We start from the raw sequence: 19508 nt of genomic DNA, 5'->3' as shown, positions 1-19508 counted from the left end.
ATGTAGATCAGTACGGTTTCAGTCACTATTATTTTTAGTCGCTTTAGGCGACATGTTTCGGATTAGTCGGGAATCCTTCCTCAGGCACGAGTGTCCGCGGCGGCTGTACTTCGTGCACTGCCCGCGCCGCCCGCCTCGTCGCTCGTTGCGCGCGCGCTGATGGGGCGGGCGCGGGGGGCGCGGGGCAGTCCGCAGCTGGGGTCGTCAAGTGAAGAAATATGTCTTGTAATTGAGTGATTTGTGATATTCCAGTCGCGACGGTCGCGGCGCGGCGTTGCGCGGCGTCACGTTCTCCAGCTACCCGGGCGAGAAGCTCGGCGTCGTCGGCCGCACCGGCGCCGGCAAGAGCTCGCTGCTGCACGCCGTCCTGCAGCTGGCGCCCACCGCGGCCGGCAGGGTGGTGGTGGACGGCGTGCCCGTGCACACGCTGCAGCTGCACGCGCTCAGGTACAGGGAGGGTGGTGCACCGGCAGAGCTCGCTGCTGCACGCCGTCCTGCAGCTGGCGCCCACCGCGGCCGGCAGGGTGGTGGTGGACGGCGTGCCTGTGCACACGCTGCAGCTGCACGCGCTCAGGTACAGGGAGGGTGGTGCACCGGCAGAGCTCGCTGCTGCACGCCGTCCTGCAGCTGGCGCCCACCGCGGCCGGCAGGGTGGTGGTGGACGGCGTGCCCGTGCACACGCTGCAGCTGCACGCGCTCAGGTACAGGAGCTGTATTATTTCTTGTATTGAAGTGTGCAGTAAAGAGTACATCAGTATGTCACAAGAGTGACAAGAGTCCTTTCACTTCCGCTTCGCGCAAAAATACGGCCAGGCCAAGTCGGTATTTAAGACAAAAAGCGTGAATATCAGTGTTATAGAAGGAACTTGTTTAAATACATAGATGCGGTACCCATTTTCGTAACACTTGCTCCGGCTTATCCCACATAGAATATTTCATTTTGGATTCTCTTGGAATGAGAATTTATGTTTATTTAATTCGAAATGAACAATATCAAAATCGCCTATCACTAGAAGGGATTTAATAGAGATTACATAATATTCCATTCGTCTCTCAGGTCCCGGATAGGCATGATCCCGCAAGAACCCTTCATCTTCACGGGCAGCGTCCGCGAGAACGTGGACCCGCTCCGGCAGCACTCGGACGCTGAGGTGTGGCGCGCTCTGGAGCGGTGCGGCGCCGAGGACGCGCTGCGTGCGCGCGGAGGCTTGGCTGCCCCCGCCGCGCCGTTGTCGAGGGGCCTGGCACAGTTGCTGTGCCTTGCGAGGGCGCTGCTACAGAGAGCTAAGGTTGGTTGTAAACCTATACTATTAATGCGGAAATACTTATGGCGAGCTCTAGAACGATGCGATGCCGAGGACACCGTGCGGGCGAGGATTTAGCACAACTACTGAGCATTGCGAGGGCGCTCCTGCAAAGAGCTAAGGTTATTTATACTTCTATAGTCGTGACGCGAAGATATAACATGATATAGCAAGATGTGGGGCTGAAGATACCATACTGGCGCGTTAGATAGCAATTCAAATTCGAATACCTACCTGGCTAGCAGAGGACTGTTTATATCGAAAGATAAAAAAATATAATCATAATTTTACATCATATTCTGTGTATCTTCCTATTTATAGGCAGTGCCGAACAAGCCCTGTTTCTACTTGTTATCAATATCAGTATGTTATAATTAATGGAACTATAGGTCTTATTGTATATCTGCAAGTTTAAACTTATCTGTATGTGACTGTTTGTTTCCTAAATAAATTAAAAAAAAAAAAAAAAAACATCAGCTGAAAGACATTAACTATTAGACATAGGCTTTGCCTTGTGAGGTATTGCCCAGCGTTAGTCATCACTCCATTTTGGATTTAAAAATAACTACTTTCCAATTTAATTTCAGATCGTCCTAATAGACGAAGCTACAGCGAACCTCGACCAAGAAACCGAGCGGCTAATCCTCGACACGATCCGCAGCGCGTTCGGCGGCTCCACCGTGCTCCTCGTCGCGCACCGCGTGCTCGGCGTGCTCGAGTGCTCGAGAGTGCTCGTCATGGGAGGGGGGAAGTTGCTCGAGTTTGACACGCCAACCGAGTTGCTCGCGGATCCTACGTCGCAGTTGTACGCGTTGGTGCATGCTCACGACCAGTGATCGATCTCTTTAACCGTAACGTTGCAAATGTTATTACGAAGTCGAAGGTATAGTGCGACATAAAATAGTAGAAATTAAGTAAACAGGAACGAAAAAAAATCCATACTAAATTGTTGCCATGTTTAAGTATTTTACGTCAAAAATGTGACAGTTACGTAGGAAGTGGCGCCCTCAATAATTTTCTACAATTTCTTTTCGAACTATAGTTTATTTATTTATTTATTTATTTAAGAAACAAACAGTCTTCTATAGTTATACATAACACTGGAAATTTTCTTAAAGCTAGACTTACAGTTTCCTTAATGAAAATATTTTAACCACATGTTTAATAAAGTTTCTACAGAGTAAAACAGAGCTATTTGTGCAAACAAGAACAAAAACAATAACAACAATAATGAAAAAAAAAAAAAAGATGCAAGAGTATCAGGGTGTTAACAATTAAATTGTATATAAACTGAATACTAAAAAGGTTTTACTATTCTTATTACTTATTAACGTTCAATACTGAGATTTTTTCCTTTATGACGCGCCTTTTATGACGCGCGCGTAAAAATACAGAAACAAAATACAAAAACAAGGTTTACTTGCCTGATTGTCAACGGAGTGGTCGGCGTGCTCGAGTGCTCGTGATGGGAGCGGGAGGTTGCTCGAGTTTGACACGCCTACTGAACTACTGGCGGATCCTACGTCACAGTTGGTGCACGCTCATGACCAGTGAAATCGGAGATTAACTTTAATCGCCGAAAATGTTATAATAAAGTCAATATGCAAATAATCGACGCCGCGCGCGTAAAAACACAGAGGCAAAATACAAAAATAAAAACCGGCCAAATTATGGCATTCCTTTTACGTTAAGTATTATAAAAACTTGTATTTAAATGAAAACAGTACTATTTGAAGTCAAGCATAGGCTAAAATATTACTAGTCTGCAAAATATTACTTAGATATGGTGTGATATAATATTATTACGAGTATGTTGAATGAATATTTGTACTTTTAGGTTAATTATTTACTTATGAATTCAAGTATTTATAATAGAACAGTTATGTGATTACCAAAGTTTACTTGCATACTGTACTTATGATGTTATACAATTTTAGTTTTAGTGTAAGTATTCAAGAATCATGTTGCTCCATTATAACTTAAGTGTCGTATTTATAAATAAATAAATAAATAAAAATAAAAATTTAACAATCACATGACAAATTAATTGGCAGATATAAGAGATTATTATTTTCAGATAAAAGTATAAAACTAAAATAATACTAATTGGTAATATTGTTCTTGACTTTATTAAATTGTAAACAAAGCACTGAACTGACTGAAATTATCAAAAAATCCAATAATTAGTTAAAACCTTAGTCAATTAAACTAAATTCGACCTCATGACTTCCTTATATAATAAATGTAATACGAAACTAGTTGTAAGATAATTACTTTGTTAATTGAATTATGTTATCTTGTCCTAGTTTCCCTTGTGATATTATATTTTTATATGCAATACACAAAACTTTTATTTTGGCGCCACCATAAAGGGTTATTACCGTCCCTTTGCCGAACAAATAACTCCTCTAGGGTGGCTATCACACTGAAGCGGTTTTCGGATGCGGCGACGGTGTGATGACCGCCTACATGTTGCGATCCTCGGGTTTCTTATAAGGGTAGTCAATGTACTCGAATATGTCTTCTTCTGAGGATACCGGCACTGGTTCACCGGGCATACCTGGGGAGCAGTAATAGTTATTGCATTATGGCCACACAATCCTTGATTATCGAACGAATACCATTAGCACGCCTGAGTCATAAAACTAGCCAGACATGATCGTTGCCTCGCTATTAAATATGTAGTGTCACAAAATTGTATTGCTATTATACCACCTTTTCAAAGCCGCCTTTTAGAGGAGACACAGAAGAAGCGGCGCACTTTTACGACGTACTTGCCACGACTGTATGGCCTGCCTTTGGCGAAGAGAGAAGCGAGAGACACTTCTTTTTAGCGGGTCAAAAGGGGTCATCAATTAATTACATCACACAGTAGGGTGGGGGGTGAAGACAATGTGACATGTTGTGACAAGGGGGGGGGGAGTCACAAACTGTAACGTCACTAACTTATTTAAATTATTTTATTCGCTGTACAGGTAAATAACAAGTTTTTAGAACGATAATCGTTTTTAATCGGTTAACGCATTCACTGCCAGGGGGCGTGGCCACAGATTATATATGGCCTAGGAACAAACTTGTATGACGGTGAACGCACCTGTGCGTTGGGGGCAGTGAATGTGTTAATTTTCTTTCCTAATCAGTTTTGGGTTATAAAATTACTAGTTTTTTTTTTAAATCTTATTTATTTAATAAGCCATACAAAATGACTAATATTTCTTTTGTCACAAATATTTTGATGATTTCATTGAAAAAATGTGACGTCACACCAGGGGGGAAGTTTGCCAAATGTGACCAAGTGTGACAAGGAGGGGGGAGGGGTCAAAAACCTCGAAATTCGTGTGACGTACCTAATAAATAGATGAACCCAAAGTAAAGGTCCCTGTAGACCCGACACTACTCTCCTGCACTACAGACTCAGTACAGAGACAAAAGTTTGTATCTACCTGTGACTCCGACCGGTCTCAGCGAGTACTCGTTGAGCGTGAACCCCTTCTCGAGCGCGTGAGCACGCATCTGCTTGTTGAACACGTCGCTGCCCGTGAAGTACAGCACGGCGCAGTGGTACTGCGCGGGTGGGACTAGTCTGATGTCGAGGCGGCGTGCCGGTAGTTCTGGTAGTCGACATACGCCCTAGTGTAAAAACGGGATGTCAGTTTTAGCTTATTCATTATTGCAATGTTCATTACGAGATCATACTAAATACTTAAGCCCTAGCATTACATTCGTTATAACACTTCTCATACACTTTTTTTTCGCATATCTATGTTGAACTTACTCCAGATGAGTATGCCGTATGACATTAGAGAATGGAAATGAGCAGAGTAAACTTTTTGGCTTTACTCGTGAAAAATGTTTTAGTTCTCGCAATGCTATTCTTTCACAGCGACAACTATCCTTTCTTTCTTATAGGTACCCATGCTCTGCTTTCAGCGTAACAAGCAAAACCGCGCATCCTTTGTTACAATATAGTAACTTGGTCTTGTGTTAGTTCCAAGTTACATTTAAGCGGTTTCACATCGGATGCGGATTCGCACGCCGCTCCGGTGTGTGAACCAGACGTCGCTTTATACATGCGTGCGTGGTGTTATAATCGCGTTATCTATTACAAGGTTTAGTCCACATACCATGAATTTAGTGTCTCCCATAGAAATAGTGTCAGTAACCAATCCGTTCAAGGCATCCACTATGTTCCTGAGCAGTTGCTCAGTGTGCTTCTTCTTACTGTCTGCTACCACAGAAGGGTGGGTCACGAGCGCGTCTATATCACCGCTTTCCTGCTTGCCGCGCCTGCGTTTATTTAGAGAAAGATATAAAGGTATTCTCTTAGTCAACTGCAGATATGCGAATATAAACTTCTATGCAGGGGGACCATTGTTTCTGTGTAGCAACAAATAGCCATAATGAGATTTCAACAAGGAAATCATCGTAAACCAACCTAATATTTATAAAAGTACTAGATTTTGCCCGCGACTTCGTCTGCGTGGAATCAGTAACAGCAGCTAGAGTAAGTTTAGCGCCTGGAGAAAGTCTTATAGCAATCATTCAATATGAGCATAATATGCACACAAATTATCGGGCAACTCATTAATTGTCTCAATTCAACCATGATTCCACTCCGCTTTTCACCCTCTTAAGGAATGATTTTCGGGATAAAACTATACTATGTCCTTCCAGTCCTTCCCCGGAACTCAAATTATCTCTATGCTAAATTTCAACTAAATCGGTTCAGCGGTCTAAGCGTGAAGCGGTAACACACAGACAGACAGACAGACTTTCGCATTTATAATATTAGTATGGATATAGGTATGGACCTACAAAAGGAGTAAAAGAGAATAAAATATAACATTCATGCATCAAGGCAGTTTGTTTACAGAGGACCTACCGGGAAACGCGAATCCGAAATTTTGCTATCTGCCTCTTTATCGCTCGAATAAGCAAGAGTGAAAGAGATGTTAGATAACGAAATTTCGATTTTCTTGTTTCGTCATAGACCCTCAGATTGTTGTAGTGGCGCCCCCTACGCAGTGTTTCGCGTAATATTTCCTATTGTAAACTGACCTGTAACTGCCACAAATTGTCACAGTGAATTGAGGATCTAGTTGCAAAATGTTGGCTCTTAATTTTCTTTCAATTTCTTGTATTTCCGATCTTGGTAACTTCTTTTCAAAATCTTCAAAATGTCTGAAAATTAACATTACCTTTACCTTTTGATAAGGAATGTGTAAGTAAAATCGGGGCATTTTCTATGAAAAGGGACCTTATTGTCGATGGCGCTTACGCCGCACAGCATTGTATTTATATCGGAGCATCGTTAATAATGGCGTAAGCGCCATCGACGATAAGGTTCCTTTTTATAGAAAATATCACAATTAACTGTTTGCAAACAATTCAATAATTTTTGTTTCCTCGAGGGACTACAGTAGGTAGGTATACTATTATGTATGAAGTTCTTCTAAAAGGAGTGTACAGGTTTGTATAGAGTCAGCAACGCGCATTTAACTTGGCTACAAGGCGGACCGTTTGATTAATAAATTTGCCACGGACGTGGTATAATGTCTTTGTGTGTACTTACTTTAGACCAATTAGTTGATGATGGTTTAATTTGTTCTGGTTACTTCTAAGATCTTCTATAGTTTTAATTCCGCTCTTTACTAAGTCAGCTGCTTTCACGGGACCTATTCCTGAAACTCGCGTAAGTAAACTGATGGATTGAGCTTCCTTATCATGATGGATATTTTCAAGCTTCTGCAGTTTTCCGGTTTGTAGAAATTCATCGATTTTCTTTGAAATTTTTTCACCAATTCCGTTTAATTTTTTGGCCTCATCTCCGGATTCTATTCTCTTACTGTGAGATGCTAGAACACTTGCTGCTTTCCTGTAGGCATTGTACTTGTGTATGTTACGACTAACATTTTTTTCAAATTCTGCTAATTCCATCAAGAAGTCGCAGAAGTCCCCATTTAAGTTGTCCGTTCCCGAAGGATTTTTACGTTTACTCATTGTAATAAAAAATCTGTGGCAAAAAATTGAATATTTTTATGATACGAAAAAATATTACAAATTTAAATATCCAAAGCAAATGTCTAACAATGTTTAAATTTTAGCGGGTTTCTGGTTCTGCAGTTGGACAGCCTGGTCTGAATAGAAGTTAGCGGTTGGCGGAATTTCTGTGGTATTTCGCAAATGTCAGATTGATTTTGAGGTTGTTTTGATAATTGTTATTTTTGTTGAAAATACTTGCATATATTTAAATAAATAATGTGTTATGATGATAACACAGTTCACTGTGTTGTGTGTTTAAAATTAAGTGAAATACCTGTTACGACTGTGCGACAAAAAGAAAGTCTTCGATATGGATAATATAACACAGAAACTGTCGCAGTATTTTGGACACCGAAAGTTTAAAAGTGAACTTCAAGAACGTGCTGTAAGGGCGGTAGCTAGAGGTAAGCGTTAGAAACAGACAAATGTGTATACGACTTCAGTAAAGATTTATAAATAAACACCAAATCTTACACGCAATAATTTTTATGCTGCTATATTTGGTAAGAACACAAAGGTCTTGTATTGCACGAGAAGAATCACGCTTCAAAATAGTCGTATTATATCAGTGGCATCAGTGCTGCCAAATTAGAAGCGATCTAGGTATGATAATATCGCACTTTCTTTTCTGTTATCTTTATCCCAATATCAAACAAAAACAACAATATATTATTTCAAACTTTTCATAATCATTTAAATTTTTATTATATTGGTAATAAATCTTGCAAATTATCTCAATTAATTATGTAGTTACAATTATAAAAAAATAAAGACTAGTAGTACTTGTAACTCTGTTACATATTTTATCAGGGAATATTACTACAAAGATTATTTCCCTAAACTACCTATATATTTTGACTTTATTAAACTCGCTCAGAACCTGATAGATTTATAATGTACACTTACAGGGGTTCACGATGTGTATGTGTCCATGCCCACGGGCTCGGGCAAGTCCCTGTGCTTCCAGCTGCCTGCCATGCTGCAAGATAACAAAGTGGCTATTGTGTTCTCACCATTGCTGGCCCTGATCAAGGACCAGATAGACCACCTCACCAAGATCAAAATCACTGCAGAATCAATTAACTCTAAAATGACTGGAAAAGACAGAGAAAGAGTGCTAAATGATTTGAGAAGTATGAAGCCCAACACAAGATTTCTTTACATAACGCCTGAACAGGCTGCAACAGAGACTTTTAAATCATTGATGGAGCATCTCATTAAGTATAAGAAGATCTCATACGTAGTTGTTGATGAAGCTCATTGTGTCAGTCAATGGGGTCATGACTTTCGACCAGATTATTTAAAGTTAGGTGACCTGAGAGAGAAATATAAATCTGTTACATGGGTCGCTCTAACTGCAACAGCGAGTTCGGAAGTCACCAAAGACATAATGGAAAATCTCAAGCTTCTGACCCCGGTAGCTCAGTTCAAGACACCTAGTTTTAGGAAGAATTTGTTTTATGATGTTGTTTATCAAAATTGTATAGACGATGAAATTGGACATTTAACGGAATTTTTAAAGAAGAGTTTAAAGGAGGATGAAAATGTTAAGCCAGTGAGTTTCATAGATATTGTAAATTTACTTTTTTGTTGCCATTATGTAATCCATATTAACATTATAAATGCGAAAGTGTGTCTGTCTGTTACCTCTTCACACTTTAACCACTGAACCAATTTACTTGAAATTTGGTATAGAGATAGTTTGAGTCCCGGGAAAGGACATAGGGTAGTTTATATCCCAAAGGTCATCCTTTAAGGGGGCGAAAAGGGGCCTCCCCCTTTTCGCCCCCTTAAAGGAAGTTTGTATGGGTAATCGATAAAAAGCAGACTGGGAAAAAAAATAAGCTACTCAAATTACTAACGGCGCTCAGTGCAACGGTGTCGAATTGTTGTAATTTAAATAATAGATTACTTAAATTGAGCATGTTATGAACTTTCTCATGTTGTTGTTATATTTTATTATTGTATCAAATCTACTGTGGATGGTGTACCGAGACAAACCTTACTGGTTTAACGGTACTTTTGTAATTAAGTTGTATATTTTGTATTTACCTGAATAAATAAAATAAAAAAAATAACCACAGAAGTCGCGGGCAAAAGCTAGTTTTCTAATAAAATTTTCGTTCTATTTCAGAAAGACAAAAATGCGGTTATTGTTTACTGTAGAACTCGCGATCAAACTGAGGAAATATCAAATATGCTGAACAAAAGAGGTCTACCATCATTGGCATATCATGGAGGTATGTATGGAAAATTTCATGTTAGGTATCTATTTGGAAAGAGGCTGTTTAAATAATGCGGCTATTGTTTGATCAGGCTTATATTGTTTGACGTAAAACTCGAAACACAGCCTGCTGCCAAATAAACAAATTTTACCTAAGTAGTTACTTAAATGATACGGCTATCCTTTATACAGGAGTGCTTGATTAATGCACCTCGTGAATACAAATAATAACGTATCGACTTTCGCGTATCACCGTACAGGTGGATGCAGGGCTGTGGTGCCGTCGGTGATTTCTGTTGAAAGCTTCTCATATGACTAATTTTGATACAATATTATTTTTACCGACAAAACATTTGGCAGTTGGCCGAAAAGCTTGCAAACTAATTCCACAAATGGGGATGCAAAGGGCGTTCTTATTTAGAGACAATTTTATTGTCCTTCTCGTAAAGTATGTACACCTCCATACTCCCAAGGGTCTTAAGTTTGCTAGCCAAAAAACGACCTTAAATTTTTAATTCAGAATTCAATTTCGATTCTCTTTACAATCTCGATATCTCTTCAGTGGGAAGTCAATATACTCAAGATGAAAAAGGCCTGCTGATTTTTTCCCAGTAGTAGTTTTTCGTCCATCAGGGCCTGTCATGAAACTGCAGGTATGAACTAGATTTATATTGACCGGGATATAGACCGTAATTACCTTTTGTATTATTTATGTGCTCCCGATATTTCGACGCAGTTACATGCATCATGTTCACGGGTGACTGAAGACGGGTGGGTGTCGAAGTTGTGTAGACCGCGCTCGGCCTACCCTCATTCTTGCGCGTCGGCTGCGTTCGCTTTCAACGTTACCATCGGTCGCATTCACACTCGTTAGTCTGGTCGCGTTCACACTCGTGTCCAAACATACTACGCTCGCAGTGTCACGACTCAGTGTAAAACTCTAATTGCAGGTATGAAATCCGCGGAGCGCGTGTCTGTGCAGGAGCGCTGGTCGCGCGGCGAGGTGCCGTGCGTGTGCGCCACCGTCTCCTTCGGCATGGGCGTGGATAAGGTCAGATCATACTACTACAGTCTAGCATCTAGCCAATCATTGATCTATAGAGGGCGGAAATGCAGGTGTTCTCAACAGATAGTCGATGGTCCATCCATACAGAACGAGCCGTTTTGCGGGGAATTCCTGCGGGATCAGTTCGGTTTTTGAAGGGTCGTTTGTCCGAGGCATCGTCGCGCAGCAATTTCCTCGCAAGGCGTGCGTGGAGTCGCTTAATTTTCAATGCTTGATTTGTTTTAAATCTACGCCGTTTTTGCGATAAGGTAGCAAATCAGTCCCTACTCTAATAAATCTCGTGGCAGTATTAAACGCATACTTAGATACGTGATTTATTTTGAGTTGATATTTTGTTCTTCAGTATTTTTTTTTGTAAAAAACCGGCGATTCCATTAATTATTTTAAGTACCTATGCTAACATAACAAACAGCTTCCCGAAGATTGTAAAAAATGTGTTACTGGAAGGTCGGAAATAGAAAGATAACGCCGCGGTTGACCGATTGTATCGCTACTACCAAGTAGGTCTAATTTTGAAATGAGGGTAATGTTAAAGTTTTGTGTAAATTGCATGAATATATTATTGATATATTTAACTAAATTTATGTGTAGGCGACAGTGAGAGCTGTGGCGCACTGGGGGTTGGCTCAAAACGTCGCGGCCTATTACCAGGTACGTTGAAGAAGGGCTGTTCATTACACTATTGTTACGTAATCAATCAATGAAATTGTGATTCGCGTATCTTTTTCGTTAAATGAATCTAAACAGGTTATGACACCGTCGACACCGACATAGTTCTAGCGGCCAAGGTGATCACAAATATCTGAACACGCCTCTATTGTCAAGGCGCTACAGTGCGTGTTCAGATATTTTTAAACACCTCGCTCGCTCCGGTATATATGATGGCGACTGTACAAAATAATTTATAACCTAAATTTAAATCCACTAAAACTTAAAAAAAAACCTAAGTAAAAGTAAATTAAGTTTAAATGGTAACTGGAAGATATCCCTTAACACAGGCATAAGTTTACCTTTGCATATATTTTGTTTACTTATATTCTAATTTCCACCTGTCTACATAAAGTGTTTGTTTACATACATAAATCGCCCAAAATCAATAAATCATCACAGGAATCAGGTCGCGCCGGGCGCGACGGCAAGCCGGCGTTCTGCCGCGTGTACTACTGCCGCTCGGAGCGCAACGCCGTGGACTTCCTGCTTAAAACGGAGCTGGGACGCGCCAAGACGCCCGAGCAAAAGCAACGCTGCAAGAACGCCTACAAGAGCTTCGAGATCATGGTCAAATACTGTGAACAAATCAGGTAGGCAGGGTTTTGTCAAACAAACATTTTTATTTAGCGACGACGGAGATAACATATCCATTTCAGGCATCATCCAATCAGCAGCTTTACCCCACAAAATAATACCGTAAGCAATTATACTATGTAAGTAAGCAAAGTAGAGCAACCATCAACCAAGGTAGAATTCAGTCGCGTGTACTGTTGTCGATCCAAGCAAAACGCCGTAGACTTCTTGCTGAAGACCGAGCTGGGGCGCGCCAAGACGCCTGAGCACAAGCAACGCTGCAAGAACGCCTACAAGAGCTTCGAGATCATGGTCAACTACTGAGAGCAAATCAGGTTAGGTTTATTTACGTACCCGTATTCGGATGGCAGAGTTTTTTTTTGCAAAATGAATATTACATATAAATCATCAGCTTTCCCCACGATATAAGGCCGTAAGTAATTATACTATGGAAGTAACCAAAGTAGAGCAACCAAGAGCCCACTAAAGCTCGACCAGAAATATATGATCATTGCAAGAGGGCGCTGTTATTCTCAAGTATGTGGTCACAGATCAGTTTAGTATGAAAAATTTTGTTCCAATGAAATTCCGCAACGTGGCGCGTGATCATGTATTCCTGGTCAGGCTTTAAATGCCTTCGACGTCCACCGACGCGACACAACGCTGCTTTGTTGACAGGGAGTGGGGGAGGAAACTACGTCACGGTGAGAAGCGGAGCGACTACATAGACGCTAGCGGCATCTATCGGGCGGTCAACTGACGTTGCTTTCTCCAAAGATTTATATGACTCCGTATAAGATGGATACATAGGAAAAAACGTGCCTCGGAAATCAAGAAAATTTGATTCTCGAGCAGATGGCGCCACCACGTTTTACCACCTTTGGCCTATTCTCGGCTAGATGGCGTTGCCGGTTTCGATTGTTGTTTGACAATTTTAACGCATATCAGTAAAAGAACATGGGTCAAAATCATATAAAAAGAATAAATTAAATCATTTATCCATATATAAATACATTTTATGGTATTTTTAACCATCATCATTTTTAGTTTTAATCGTGTGTCGATAGATGGCAGTGAATTTACTGTGGCTACAAAAAGTACTCCTCTCCTCTTTGCTTTCTCATATAACATCTCGCACGTAGAACGGAACACGTAATATTGCTTTCTGTAATAAGTGTATTTTTTAATCCACAGATGTCGACACAAAACGTTCGCGGATTTCTTCGGCGAGGAGGCGCCGAAATGCGTGGACCGCTGCGACGTTTGCGCCGACGAGAGGGCGGTCCGGCGAGCGCTAGACCAACATCAGCGGAGGGCCATGTCGGCGCGCCTCCAGGGGGGGCTGGTGTCTAATGTGGACCCCGCGCAGCTGTATGGAGAGGGCCGGTACGGGCAGAAGAGGTGAGTGCTATGGAGACACGTGTTAGAGAAGGATGCAAGAATCAGAGAAGAAATTGGGCACATTGCGTTATCACATCAACAAGCATATAACCAAAGATAGATATAACTCCGTAATAGATGGGTACAGTCTAAGGAAAAAACGTGCCTCGAAAATCAAGAAAATTTGATTCTCGTTCAGAGGGCGCTACTAGCTTTGGCCTTCTGTCGTATAGATGGCGTTGACGGTTTCGTTTGTTATTTAACAATTTCATCGCATATCAGTGAAAGAACATGGGTCAAAATCATAAAAATAATTAATGCAAATAAAAAAAATCATTTATCCATATTTAAATACATTTTATCGTATTTTTATAAATCTTCATTTTTAGTTTTAAAGTGTGTCGACAGATGGCAGTGAATTTACTGGGGTTACAAAATTTACTAAGACAGTACCGCTCTAGTATAAGTTACTCTATGATATAACTCAAGGCTTATTGAGCACCAGCGGAGTGATATGGTCATCACTACGCCTTATAAAACAAAGTTACCCGCCGCGTCTGTCTGTGAGTATGTATGTTCGCGATAAACTCGAAACAGATTTTCACGCGGTTTTCGCCTATCAATTTATTTAGTCGTATGGCATATTACAATTCATGGTCGCTTTACAAATTAATAGTTAGATTTTTAACCCAATGTGGTAAATGGACTGTACAGGTGCTCCACAGTCGCAGTTGGTGTATCTCGCCACCCACACTTCAAACATAAATTCCCCGGATCGCCCGCTTTCAGTGCCTATCAATAAATAAAATAAATAAAAAAATATTTGCGGACAATCTTACACAGAAGCAAAGGGTGACTGCTATAGTAATGGCCACTACATAGTAAAAATTTTATATTAAAGGAAAAAATGGAAAAAATTACTCGCAGACGTATCTGCATGTAAAATAATTGGTCCACTACATAGTAATTGGCCACTATTAACAATAAGGCTTCAATTGGCTTGTTTCTTTCTGATTTGTTAGAGGCCAATAACTATAGCAGTCACCCTAGAGTGATTCTTGAGGAAGGTTTAGGTGTATAATTTGTTAATGTTTTGTGTAACTGTAACCCGTGCGATACCGGGGCGGGTCGCTAGTGGCTATTAAAGCGTTCAAAACGAAAAATTTATAAAGGAATCAATTCCGCCATTTGTATAGTTGGTTAAACCAAATTGGCAGTAAATAGGTATAAAGAAAACTATACTCATCCTTTTCTTTTGGGTGCTAGTACTAGTGTAAGACAAAGATAGTATCATTGTCTCTGTCTTTGTTTGAAATGAGACAGTCCTTTGACAAACTATATTTATTTTTATTGTGCAATAAAATAAAAATAAAACGATTTGTTCACAGGGAGACGGATGCTTACGGCGCCGACGACAGCGGCTCGGACAGCTCTGAGAGCCGCCGTCGCGTCGCGCAGGAGACGCGCTCGCTCATACTCGAAGAGTTTGCCAAGAGAAAGAAGAGTACGGAAAAAGATAGAAGGAAGGACAAAGATGGCGACGAGCAGGCTGCTAAATACTCAAAGTGCAGGGCCGCGGAAAGTACGGGAACAAAGGTATGTTTACAGAAATAACTAGTAAATTCTACTAACTAGGTAAAGGTTAGGTTTAGCGATTGTGTTTTCATATCAGTTTTTTTAACGTTATCACTGTTAAATTTCTATCGTTTTGAACCTGAAGGAAAATTGATAGGCTCCAAGAAATTAATTTTTAACTTTAAATGTAGTATTAATTTGATCCTCTGTCTGTTTAAATATATCGAGACGAAACACGTTTTTAATTTCAGGTAAACGGGCTAACAGTGGCAACCCGCGAGAGCTACCTGTCCCTCGTGAAAGACGCGTTAAACAACAACATGGCGGTTATGAAAGGGATGGAGGAACCGGTGCACCCTCTCACTCGCACCGACGTCGAGCAGTGCGCCGCAGACTTGGAGTATGAAGCATTCTGCGCCAGCACCGTCATCAGCCTTTACCGCCGCGCTGTCCTCAAAACGGTGTGTAATAACGACTTAAATATACATATCAGAGTTCTATAGGGATTTGAGGGGAGTTCGCAAATCCTAGGTGAAAAAGAAACAAATTACGAACAGATCATAGATGGCTCATGGGATTGTTAAAAAAAATTCTTAAGTCTAAATCGCCATACCGAGTACGAGTTCACCCGAACATTCAAGTAAAACGCAACGTCTATATTTAAATAAAGACAGTGTTTGAGACGCTTTTACTAACCCGAATGACATTTCTTTCAAATGAAACAAAACTACCTCGAATCGTATCCTATATAATTAATATCCTATGGTTACGTTATTAGATACATCATCAACACTACTTTTATTTCAGATATCTTCTATAAAATCTCACGATGACAGTCTCTATCCGGCGCTCAAGAGCTACGAACCGAAGAAACGTAATACTCTCAGAGAGTTTGTGAAGGAGTTTGAACAATCGAAGCAGGGAAAAACAAACATGGGCTTTATCACAGCAGCCGAACTAGAAATGGGTATGTTAAATTTATATCTAGGTATACATACATCAATAAATTTTTGTATTTGTATAATAATATATTTTATTTATTCGTCGTAGAATCGAAAAATGAAGAAAGAGTTCTCTCTAAAGCGGACAAAGAGGCACAAAGAAAAGCGAACTCTTTCAAAAGAGACCCATTTCAGCAAACAAAGTTGCAGAGCTTCTTTAAAAAAGCCTCTCATATATCTCCAGAGAATACTCCCGATGAAAGTGAGGACGACGCACTTTTCATAGACGACAACAAGAGCCCGTGTGAAGACACACTCAAACTGGAAGACACTAACGATGTTGCCTCTAAACACGCAAAAGATATTCACAACGACACCACCTTAAAGATAGAAACTAACTCCGAACCTGAAGATAATACTGAAACAACTGATGATTCTAAAAATGACTCTAAAGAAGATTCTGAAACGAAGACTTTCGTGATCAATATTACGTTGCAAGGTGTGCCTAATAAGGATAAGCATAGCAGCAAAAGCAACAAAGAATCGAAGCATTCAAAGAGTGATAACGACAAGAAAGAGTCTGAAAGACACAAGTCTGATAGAAAACATAAAGAGCATAAACATAACAAATCTAATGAAAATAAATCACCTAGTAAATCACCTAACCACAAAAAAGAGTCTGAAAGACACAAGTCTGATAGAAAACATAAGGAGCATAAACATAACAAATCTAATGAAAATAAATCACCTAGTAAATCACCGAAACAAGCTAAAAGAAAACTTAAAGATTTGTTTGGAGAATCGTCTGGAAGTGATGAAGAAAAATCAGAAGTTAAGAAAGTTAAAACTGAAGATAAAAAACGAAAGGATAGCAAAAAGCACGAAGACAAGAAACATCACAAAAAGACTGACCATTCCCATGAACAGAAATCCACAGAAACGGTTGCTCCAAAAGAACAAGTAAAACCGGAACCTATATCCATCGCGGAAGACAATAATTCAGGGAGTGAGTCTGAAAAAGAGCTAGTTATAGATGATCAAATTGAATCTAACAACGAGAACAAAACAGAAGAAGGTATTGAAAATACTTCATCCGAGCAGTCTCATAATTTATCAGCAGCCAGTTCTAATCCAGTGGAAGTGAGCGAGGAAGACGCAAAGTTAGACAAAGCTCACCAGCTCAGCAAAGAAGCCGACAAAGTATTACAAGCGCTGAAAATGTTCTCAGAAAATCCACCAGAACCAGTAGTTATAGAAAAGCCTGTAGAAAAGGAGAAGCCAGCTAAAGAGCCGATCTCTCCCACTATAACAAAAACATCACATAAGCATAAAAGTGATCATCACTCTAAAGATAGAAGTAAGTTAAGTTTAAGGCGTAAATCTAAAGAGCATAAGGAACATAAAGATAGGCATAAGGAGAAAAAACATAGAAGTGAGAAGATAGTGAAGGAGGAGAAGAAATCTGAGAAGGTGGACGTGGCGGGGCTGGTGGTAAAGCTGCTGATGCCGTACTACAAGAAGAAGAAGATCGACAACCGGGACCTGTTCAAGGTCACGGCGCGCCACATCGTGCACCAGCTGCTGGCCATACAAGTCACCGGTAACACCATTACAATTTATCAATTACCGTTCCTGTCCACTAATATCCTGTTAATATTTTAAATGTGAACGTGTGTGTTTGTGTGTGTGTGTGTGTATGTGTACGTTTGAATATTTGTTCCTCCATAATGCAAAAAAAATTGAACAGATTTCGATCGAATATTCGCATCCGCATCTGCAACCGCGGAACTTCCGCATTATTTTCAACATCCGCATCCGCATAATATCAATGCGAAACTTAATGCGGATGCGGATGTGGTAAAGGAACGTCTTAGGCCAGGATTACACTTGTAAGTTTTACTTACGTAAGTAGGGACACAGCTATACTACAGAATGAGATATGAATATCGTTATCTCATTCTAGCAAATAGCTTTGTCCCTACTTACGTAAGTAAAACTTACAAGTGTAATCCTGGCCTTAGCGGCGGCGTAAGTGCTAGGTAATTTCGTCATTAGTCAATAGGAATCTCGTTTCGTTTTTGTGATTCGTCGACGATCACTTTAGCCTATGACGGCTATGACGGACAGCGACAAAAAGTGAAAAGTTTGTTTTACTTGGGCTTTAGTATAGTAATGCGATTGTGGGGCACCTATATTCTTGTTTTTTTTTTTTTATTGAATAAGGAAGCAAATTACAGTTTTTTAGATCATTACAAGACCCATCGTAGGCAAAACCTTATGGAGGTTTGTGTGCCGATGGGGAGTTCGAGAATAACATAAGGAAAAACAATATTATATCCTATATCTTATCATATATCCTATATCATCATAAATATGATTCTTAGTATACATAGCTTGTGTCGTTAGTTTTTAATAAGTGCATTTTAACGACTTCAAATACTGTTTCGTTTTTTTTTAAATAAAAATTACTAAAGTGTAAAATTTGACGCTTTTTATGTGCCTAATCTCGAGCCTTTAAAAACCCGCATCCGCGGATGTTAAAAAATCGGCATCCGCAACATCCCTGATTTCGATGGCACACAAATAGTTTTTTTTGCACAATTTAGATATGTCGTTTTAGTTTTTAGTTACCTATTCAATCACATTTGACACTGACGGATCAGTAGTATGATATCGGAAACAGATCAAATAAGTAAAACTTCGATTGGCCTGTGAGTTTCGCAACATTGTAGCAAAGACTCCGTATAAGATGATTAGTCTTAGGAAAAAACGTGCCTCGAAAATCAAGAAAATGTGATTTTCGCACAGATGGCGCTACCACCAATACCAACCTTTGGCCTATTCTCGTTTAGATGGCGTTGACGGTTTCGTTTGTTTTTTAACAATTTTCACACATACCAGTCAGTAACATGGGTCAAATCATATAATAATCATATAATATCATCAATTCATCATTCATACATTTTTTTATATTTTTATTTTTAGTTTTAATCGTGTGTCGATAGATTGCAGTAAATTTACTGTGACTACAAAATTTACTATGACAGTACCCCTCTATCCTATATATTCTCCTTGATTGTAGTGTAAAAGAAGAAATTTATTAACATGATGTTATTTTTTCAGAAGAAGCAGCTATCGACATGTTACTCAAGAAAGCGTTCAGCAAAGAAATAAAAATCGAGAATGAAAGTGACTTAGCGGTGAAGCTGAACCTTAGCCAATGACGGTTTCTGTTTTATTTATATAGTATTTACATTATTTATATTTATTGTTGCGGTTGTGTGATTATTCCCTACATAATAAAATTAATTTTATGGTCAAAATATGCATGAGATAAGAAATATCTTGTTTGTAAATAAGCTTAATACAGCTATTTTATTGTTATAACAAATGGTTTGATTGATCAAATCACGATTAAAACCATCGTTTCTGTAAAATGATTTCAAGTATTATTTCAACTAATTCCACTAGTTATCTGCATATGGAAGTAGTAAAGTATCTAATTAAATAAATATTATAGGACAATTTTACGCTAATTCGCAAAATGTAGTGCTCTATTATTAGATCCACTTATTTTAGAAATCCTGTGGCGGTAGCATGGTCGCGTTCTATCGCCTGTTGTGTCATGCGTCTCTTACGCACTTGTATGAACGTGACAGGCATGGTGACCATGCTACCACCGCTTATGTCTC

General features: G+C 39.8%; 3 protein-coding genes across 4 annotated transcripts in view; 2 read left to right on the top strand and 1 right to left on the bottom strand.

The window, feature by feature from the left end:
- The window catches only part of LOC134744449 (ATP-binding cassette sub-family C member 10), a 42395-nt gene extending 38753 nt beyond the window's left edge, over positions 1-3642 (top strand). The window contains exons 21-23 of the mRNA XM_063678264.1: positions 253-447; positions 1058-1289; positions 1892-3642. Of these exons, the coding sequence (XP_063534334.1) occupies positions 253-447; positions 1058-1289; positions 1892-2140 (676 nt within the window). The 3' untranslated portion in view covers positions 2141-3642. The remainder of the gene's footprint in view (positions 1-252; positions 448-1057; positions 1290-1891) is intronic.
- Positions 3643-3656: 14 nt separating this feature from the next.
- On the bottom strand, positions 3657-7890 carry LOC134744431 (DNA polymerase beta-like). Of its 2 annotated transcripts, none has more exons than XM_063678253.1 (6): positions 7821-7890; positions 6877-7317; positions 6363-6485; positions 5429-5591; positions 4748-4934; positions 3657-3864 (listed from the first exon to the last, which is right to left on the bottom strand). In XM_063678253.1, exons 2-6 carry the CDS (start codon positions 7302-7304, stop codon positions 3770-3772), a joined length of 996 nt encoding a protein of 331 aa, XP_063534323.1. In that variant the 5' UTR covers positions 7305-7317; positions 7821-7890; the 3' UTR covers positions 3657-3769. The 2 variants fall into 2 exon arrangements, with proteins under 2 accessions (XP_063534323.1, XP_063534315.1); XM_063678245.1 differs by lacking the exon at positions 7821-7890 and adding an exon at positions 7621-7759.
- LOC134744420 (ATP-dependent DNA helicase Q5-like) lies at positions 7622-19253 on the top strand. Its single transcript, XM_063678236.1, has 12 exons — positions 7622-7750; positions 8255-8901; positions 9481-9586; positions 10521-10621; positions 11228-11287; positions 11747-11937; positions 13115-13321; positions 14689-14896; positions 15127-15336; positions 15683-15842; positions 15926-17416; positions 18940-19253. Exons 1-12 carry the CDS (start codon positions 7657-7659, stop codon positions 19038-19040), a joined length of 3576 nt encoding a protein of 1191 aa, XP_063534306.1. The 5' UTR covers positions 7622-7656; the 3' UTR covers positions 19041-19253.
- The last annotated feature ends 255 nt before the right edge of the window (positions 19254-19508 follow it).

Source organism: Cydia strobilella, chromosome 1, assembly GCF_947568885.1.
Source record: "Cydia strobilella chromosome 1, ilCydStro3.1, whole genome shotgun sequence".
Taxonomy (NCBI): domain Eukaryota; kingdom Metazoa; phylum Arthropoda; class Insecta; order Lepidoptera; family Tortricidae; genus Cydia; species Cydia strobilella.
Note: the sequence above shows the minus strand (reverse complement) of the source record. Positions and strands in the feature narration are given on the sequence as shown.

Excerpts from the sequence above, each read along its gene's own strand:
- LOC134744431 (XM_063678253.1), bottom strand. The coding sequence starts at position 7,304 with ATGAGTAAACGTAAAAATCCTTCGGGAACGGACAACTTAAATGGGGAC. Across the intron at positions 6,486-6,876 it reads CATCAACTAATTGGTCTAAA|ACATTTTGAAGATTTTGAAA; the intron begins GTAAGTACACAC and ends GTTAATTTTCAG. Across the intron at positions 4,935-5,428 it reads TGGGAGACACTAAATTCATG|GGCGTATGTCGACTACCAGA; the intron begins GTATGTGGACTA and ends TTTTTACACTAG.
- LOC134744420 (XM_063678236.1), top strand. The coding sequence starts at position 7,657 with ATGGATAATATAACACAGAAACTGTCGCAGTATTTTGGACACCGAAAG. Across the intron at positions 14,897-15,126 it reads CGGAAAGTACGGGAACAAAG|GTAAACGGGCTAACAGTGGC; the intron begins GTATGTTTACAG and ends TTTTAATTTCAG. Across the intron at positions 15,337-15,682 it reads GCCGCGCTGTCCTCAAAACG|ATATCTTCTATAAAATCTCA; the intron begins GTGTGTAATAAC and ends CTTTTATTTCAG.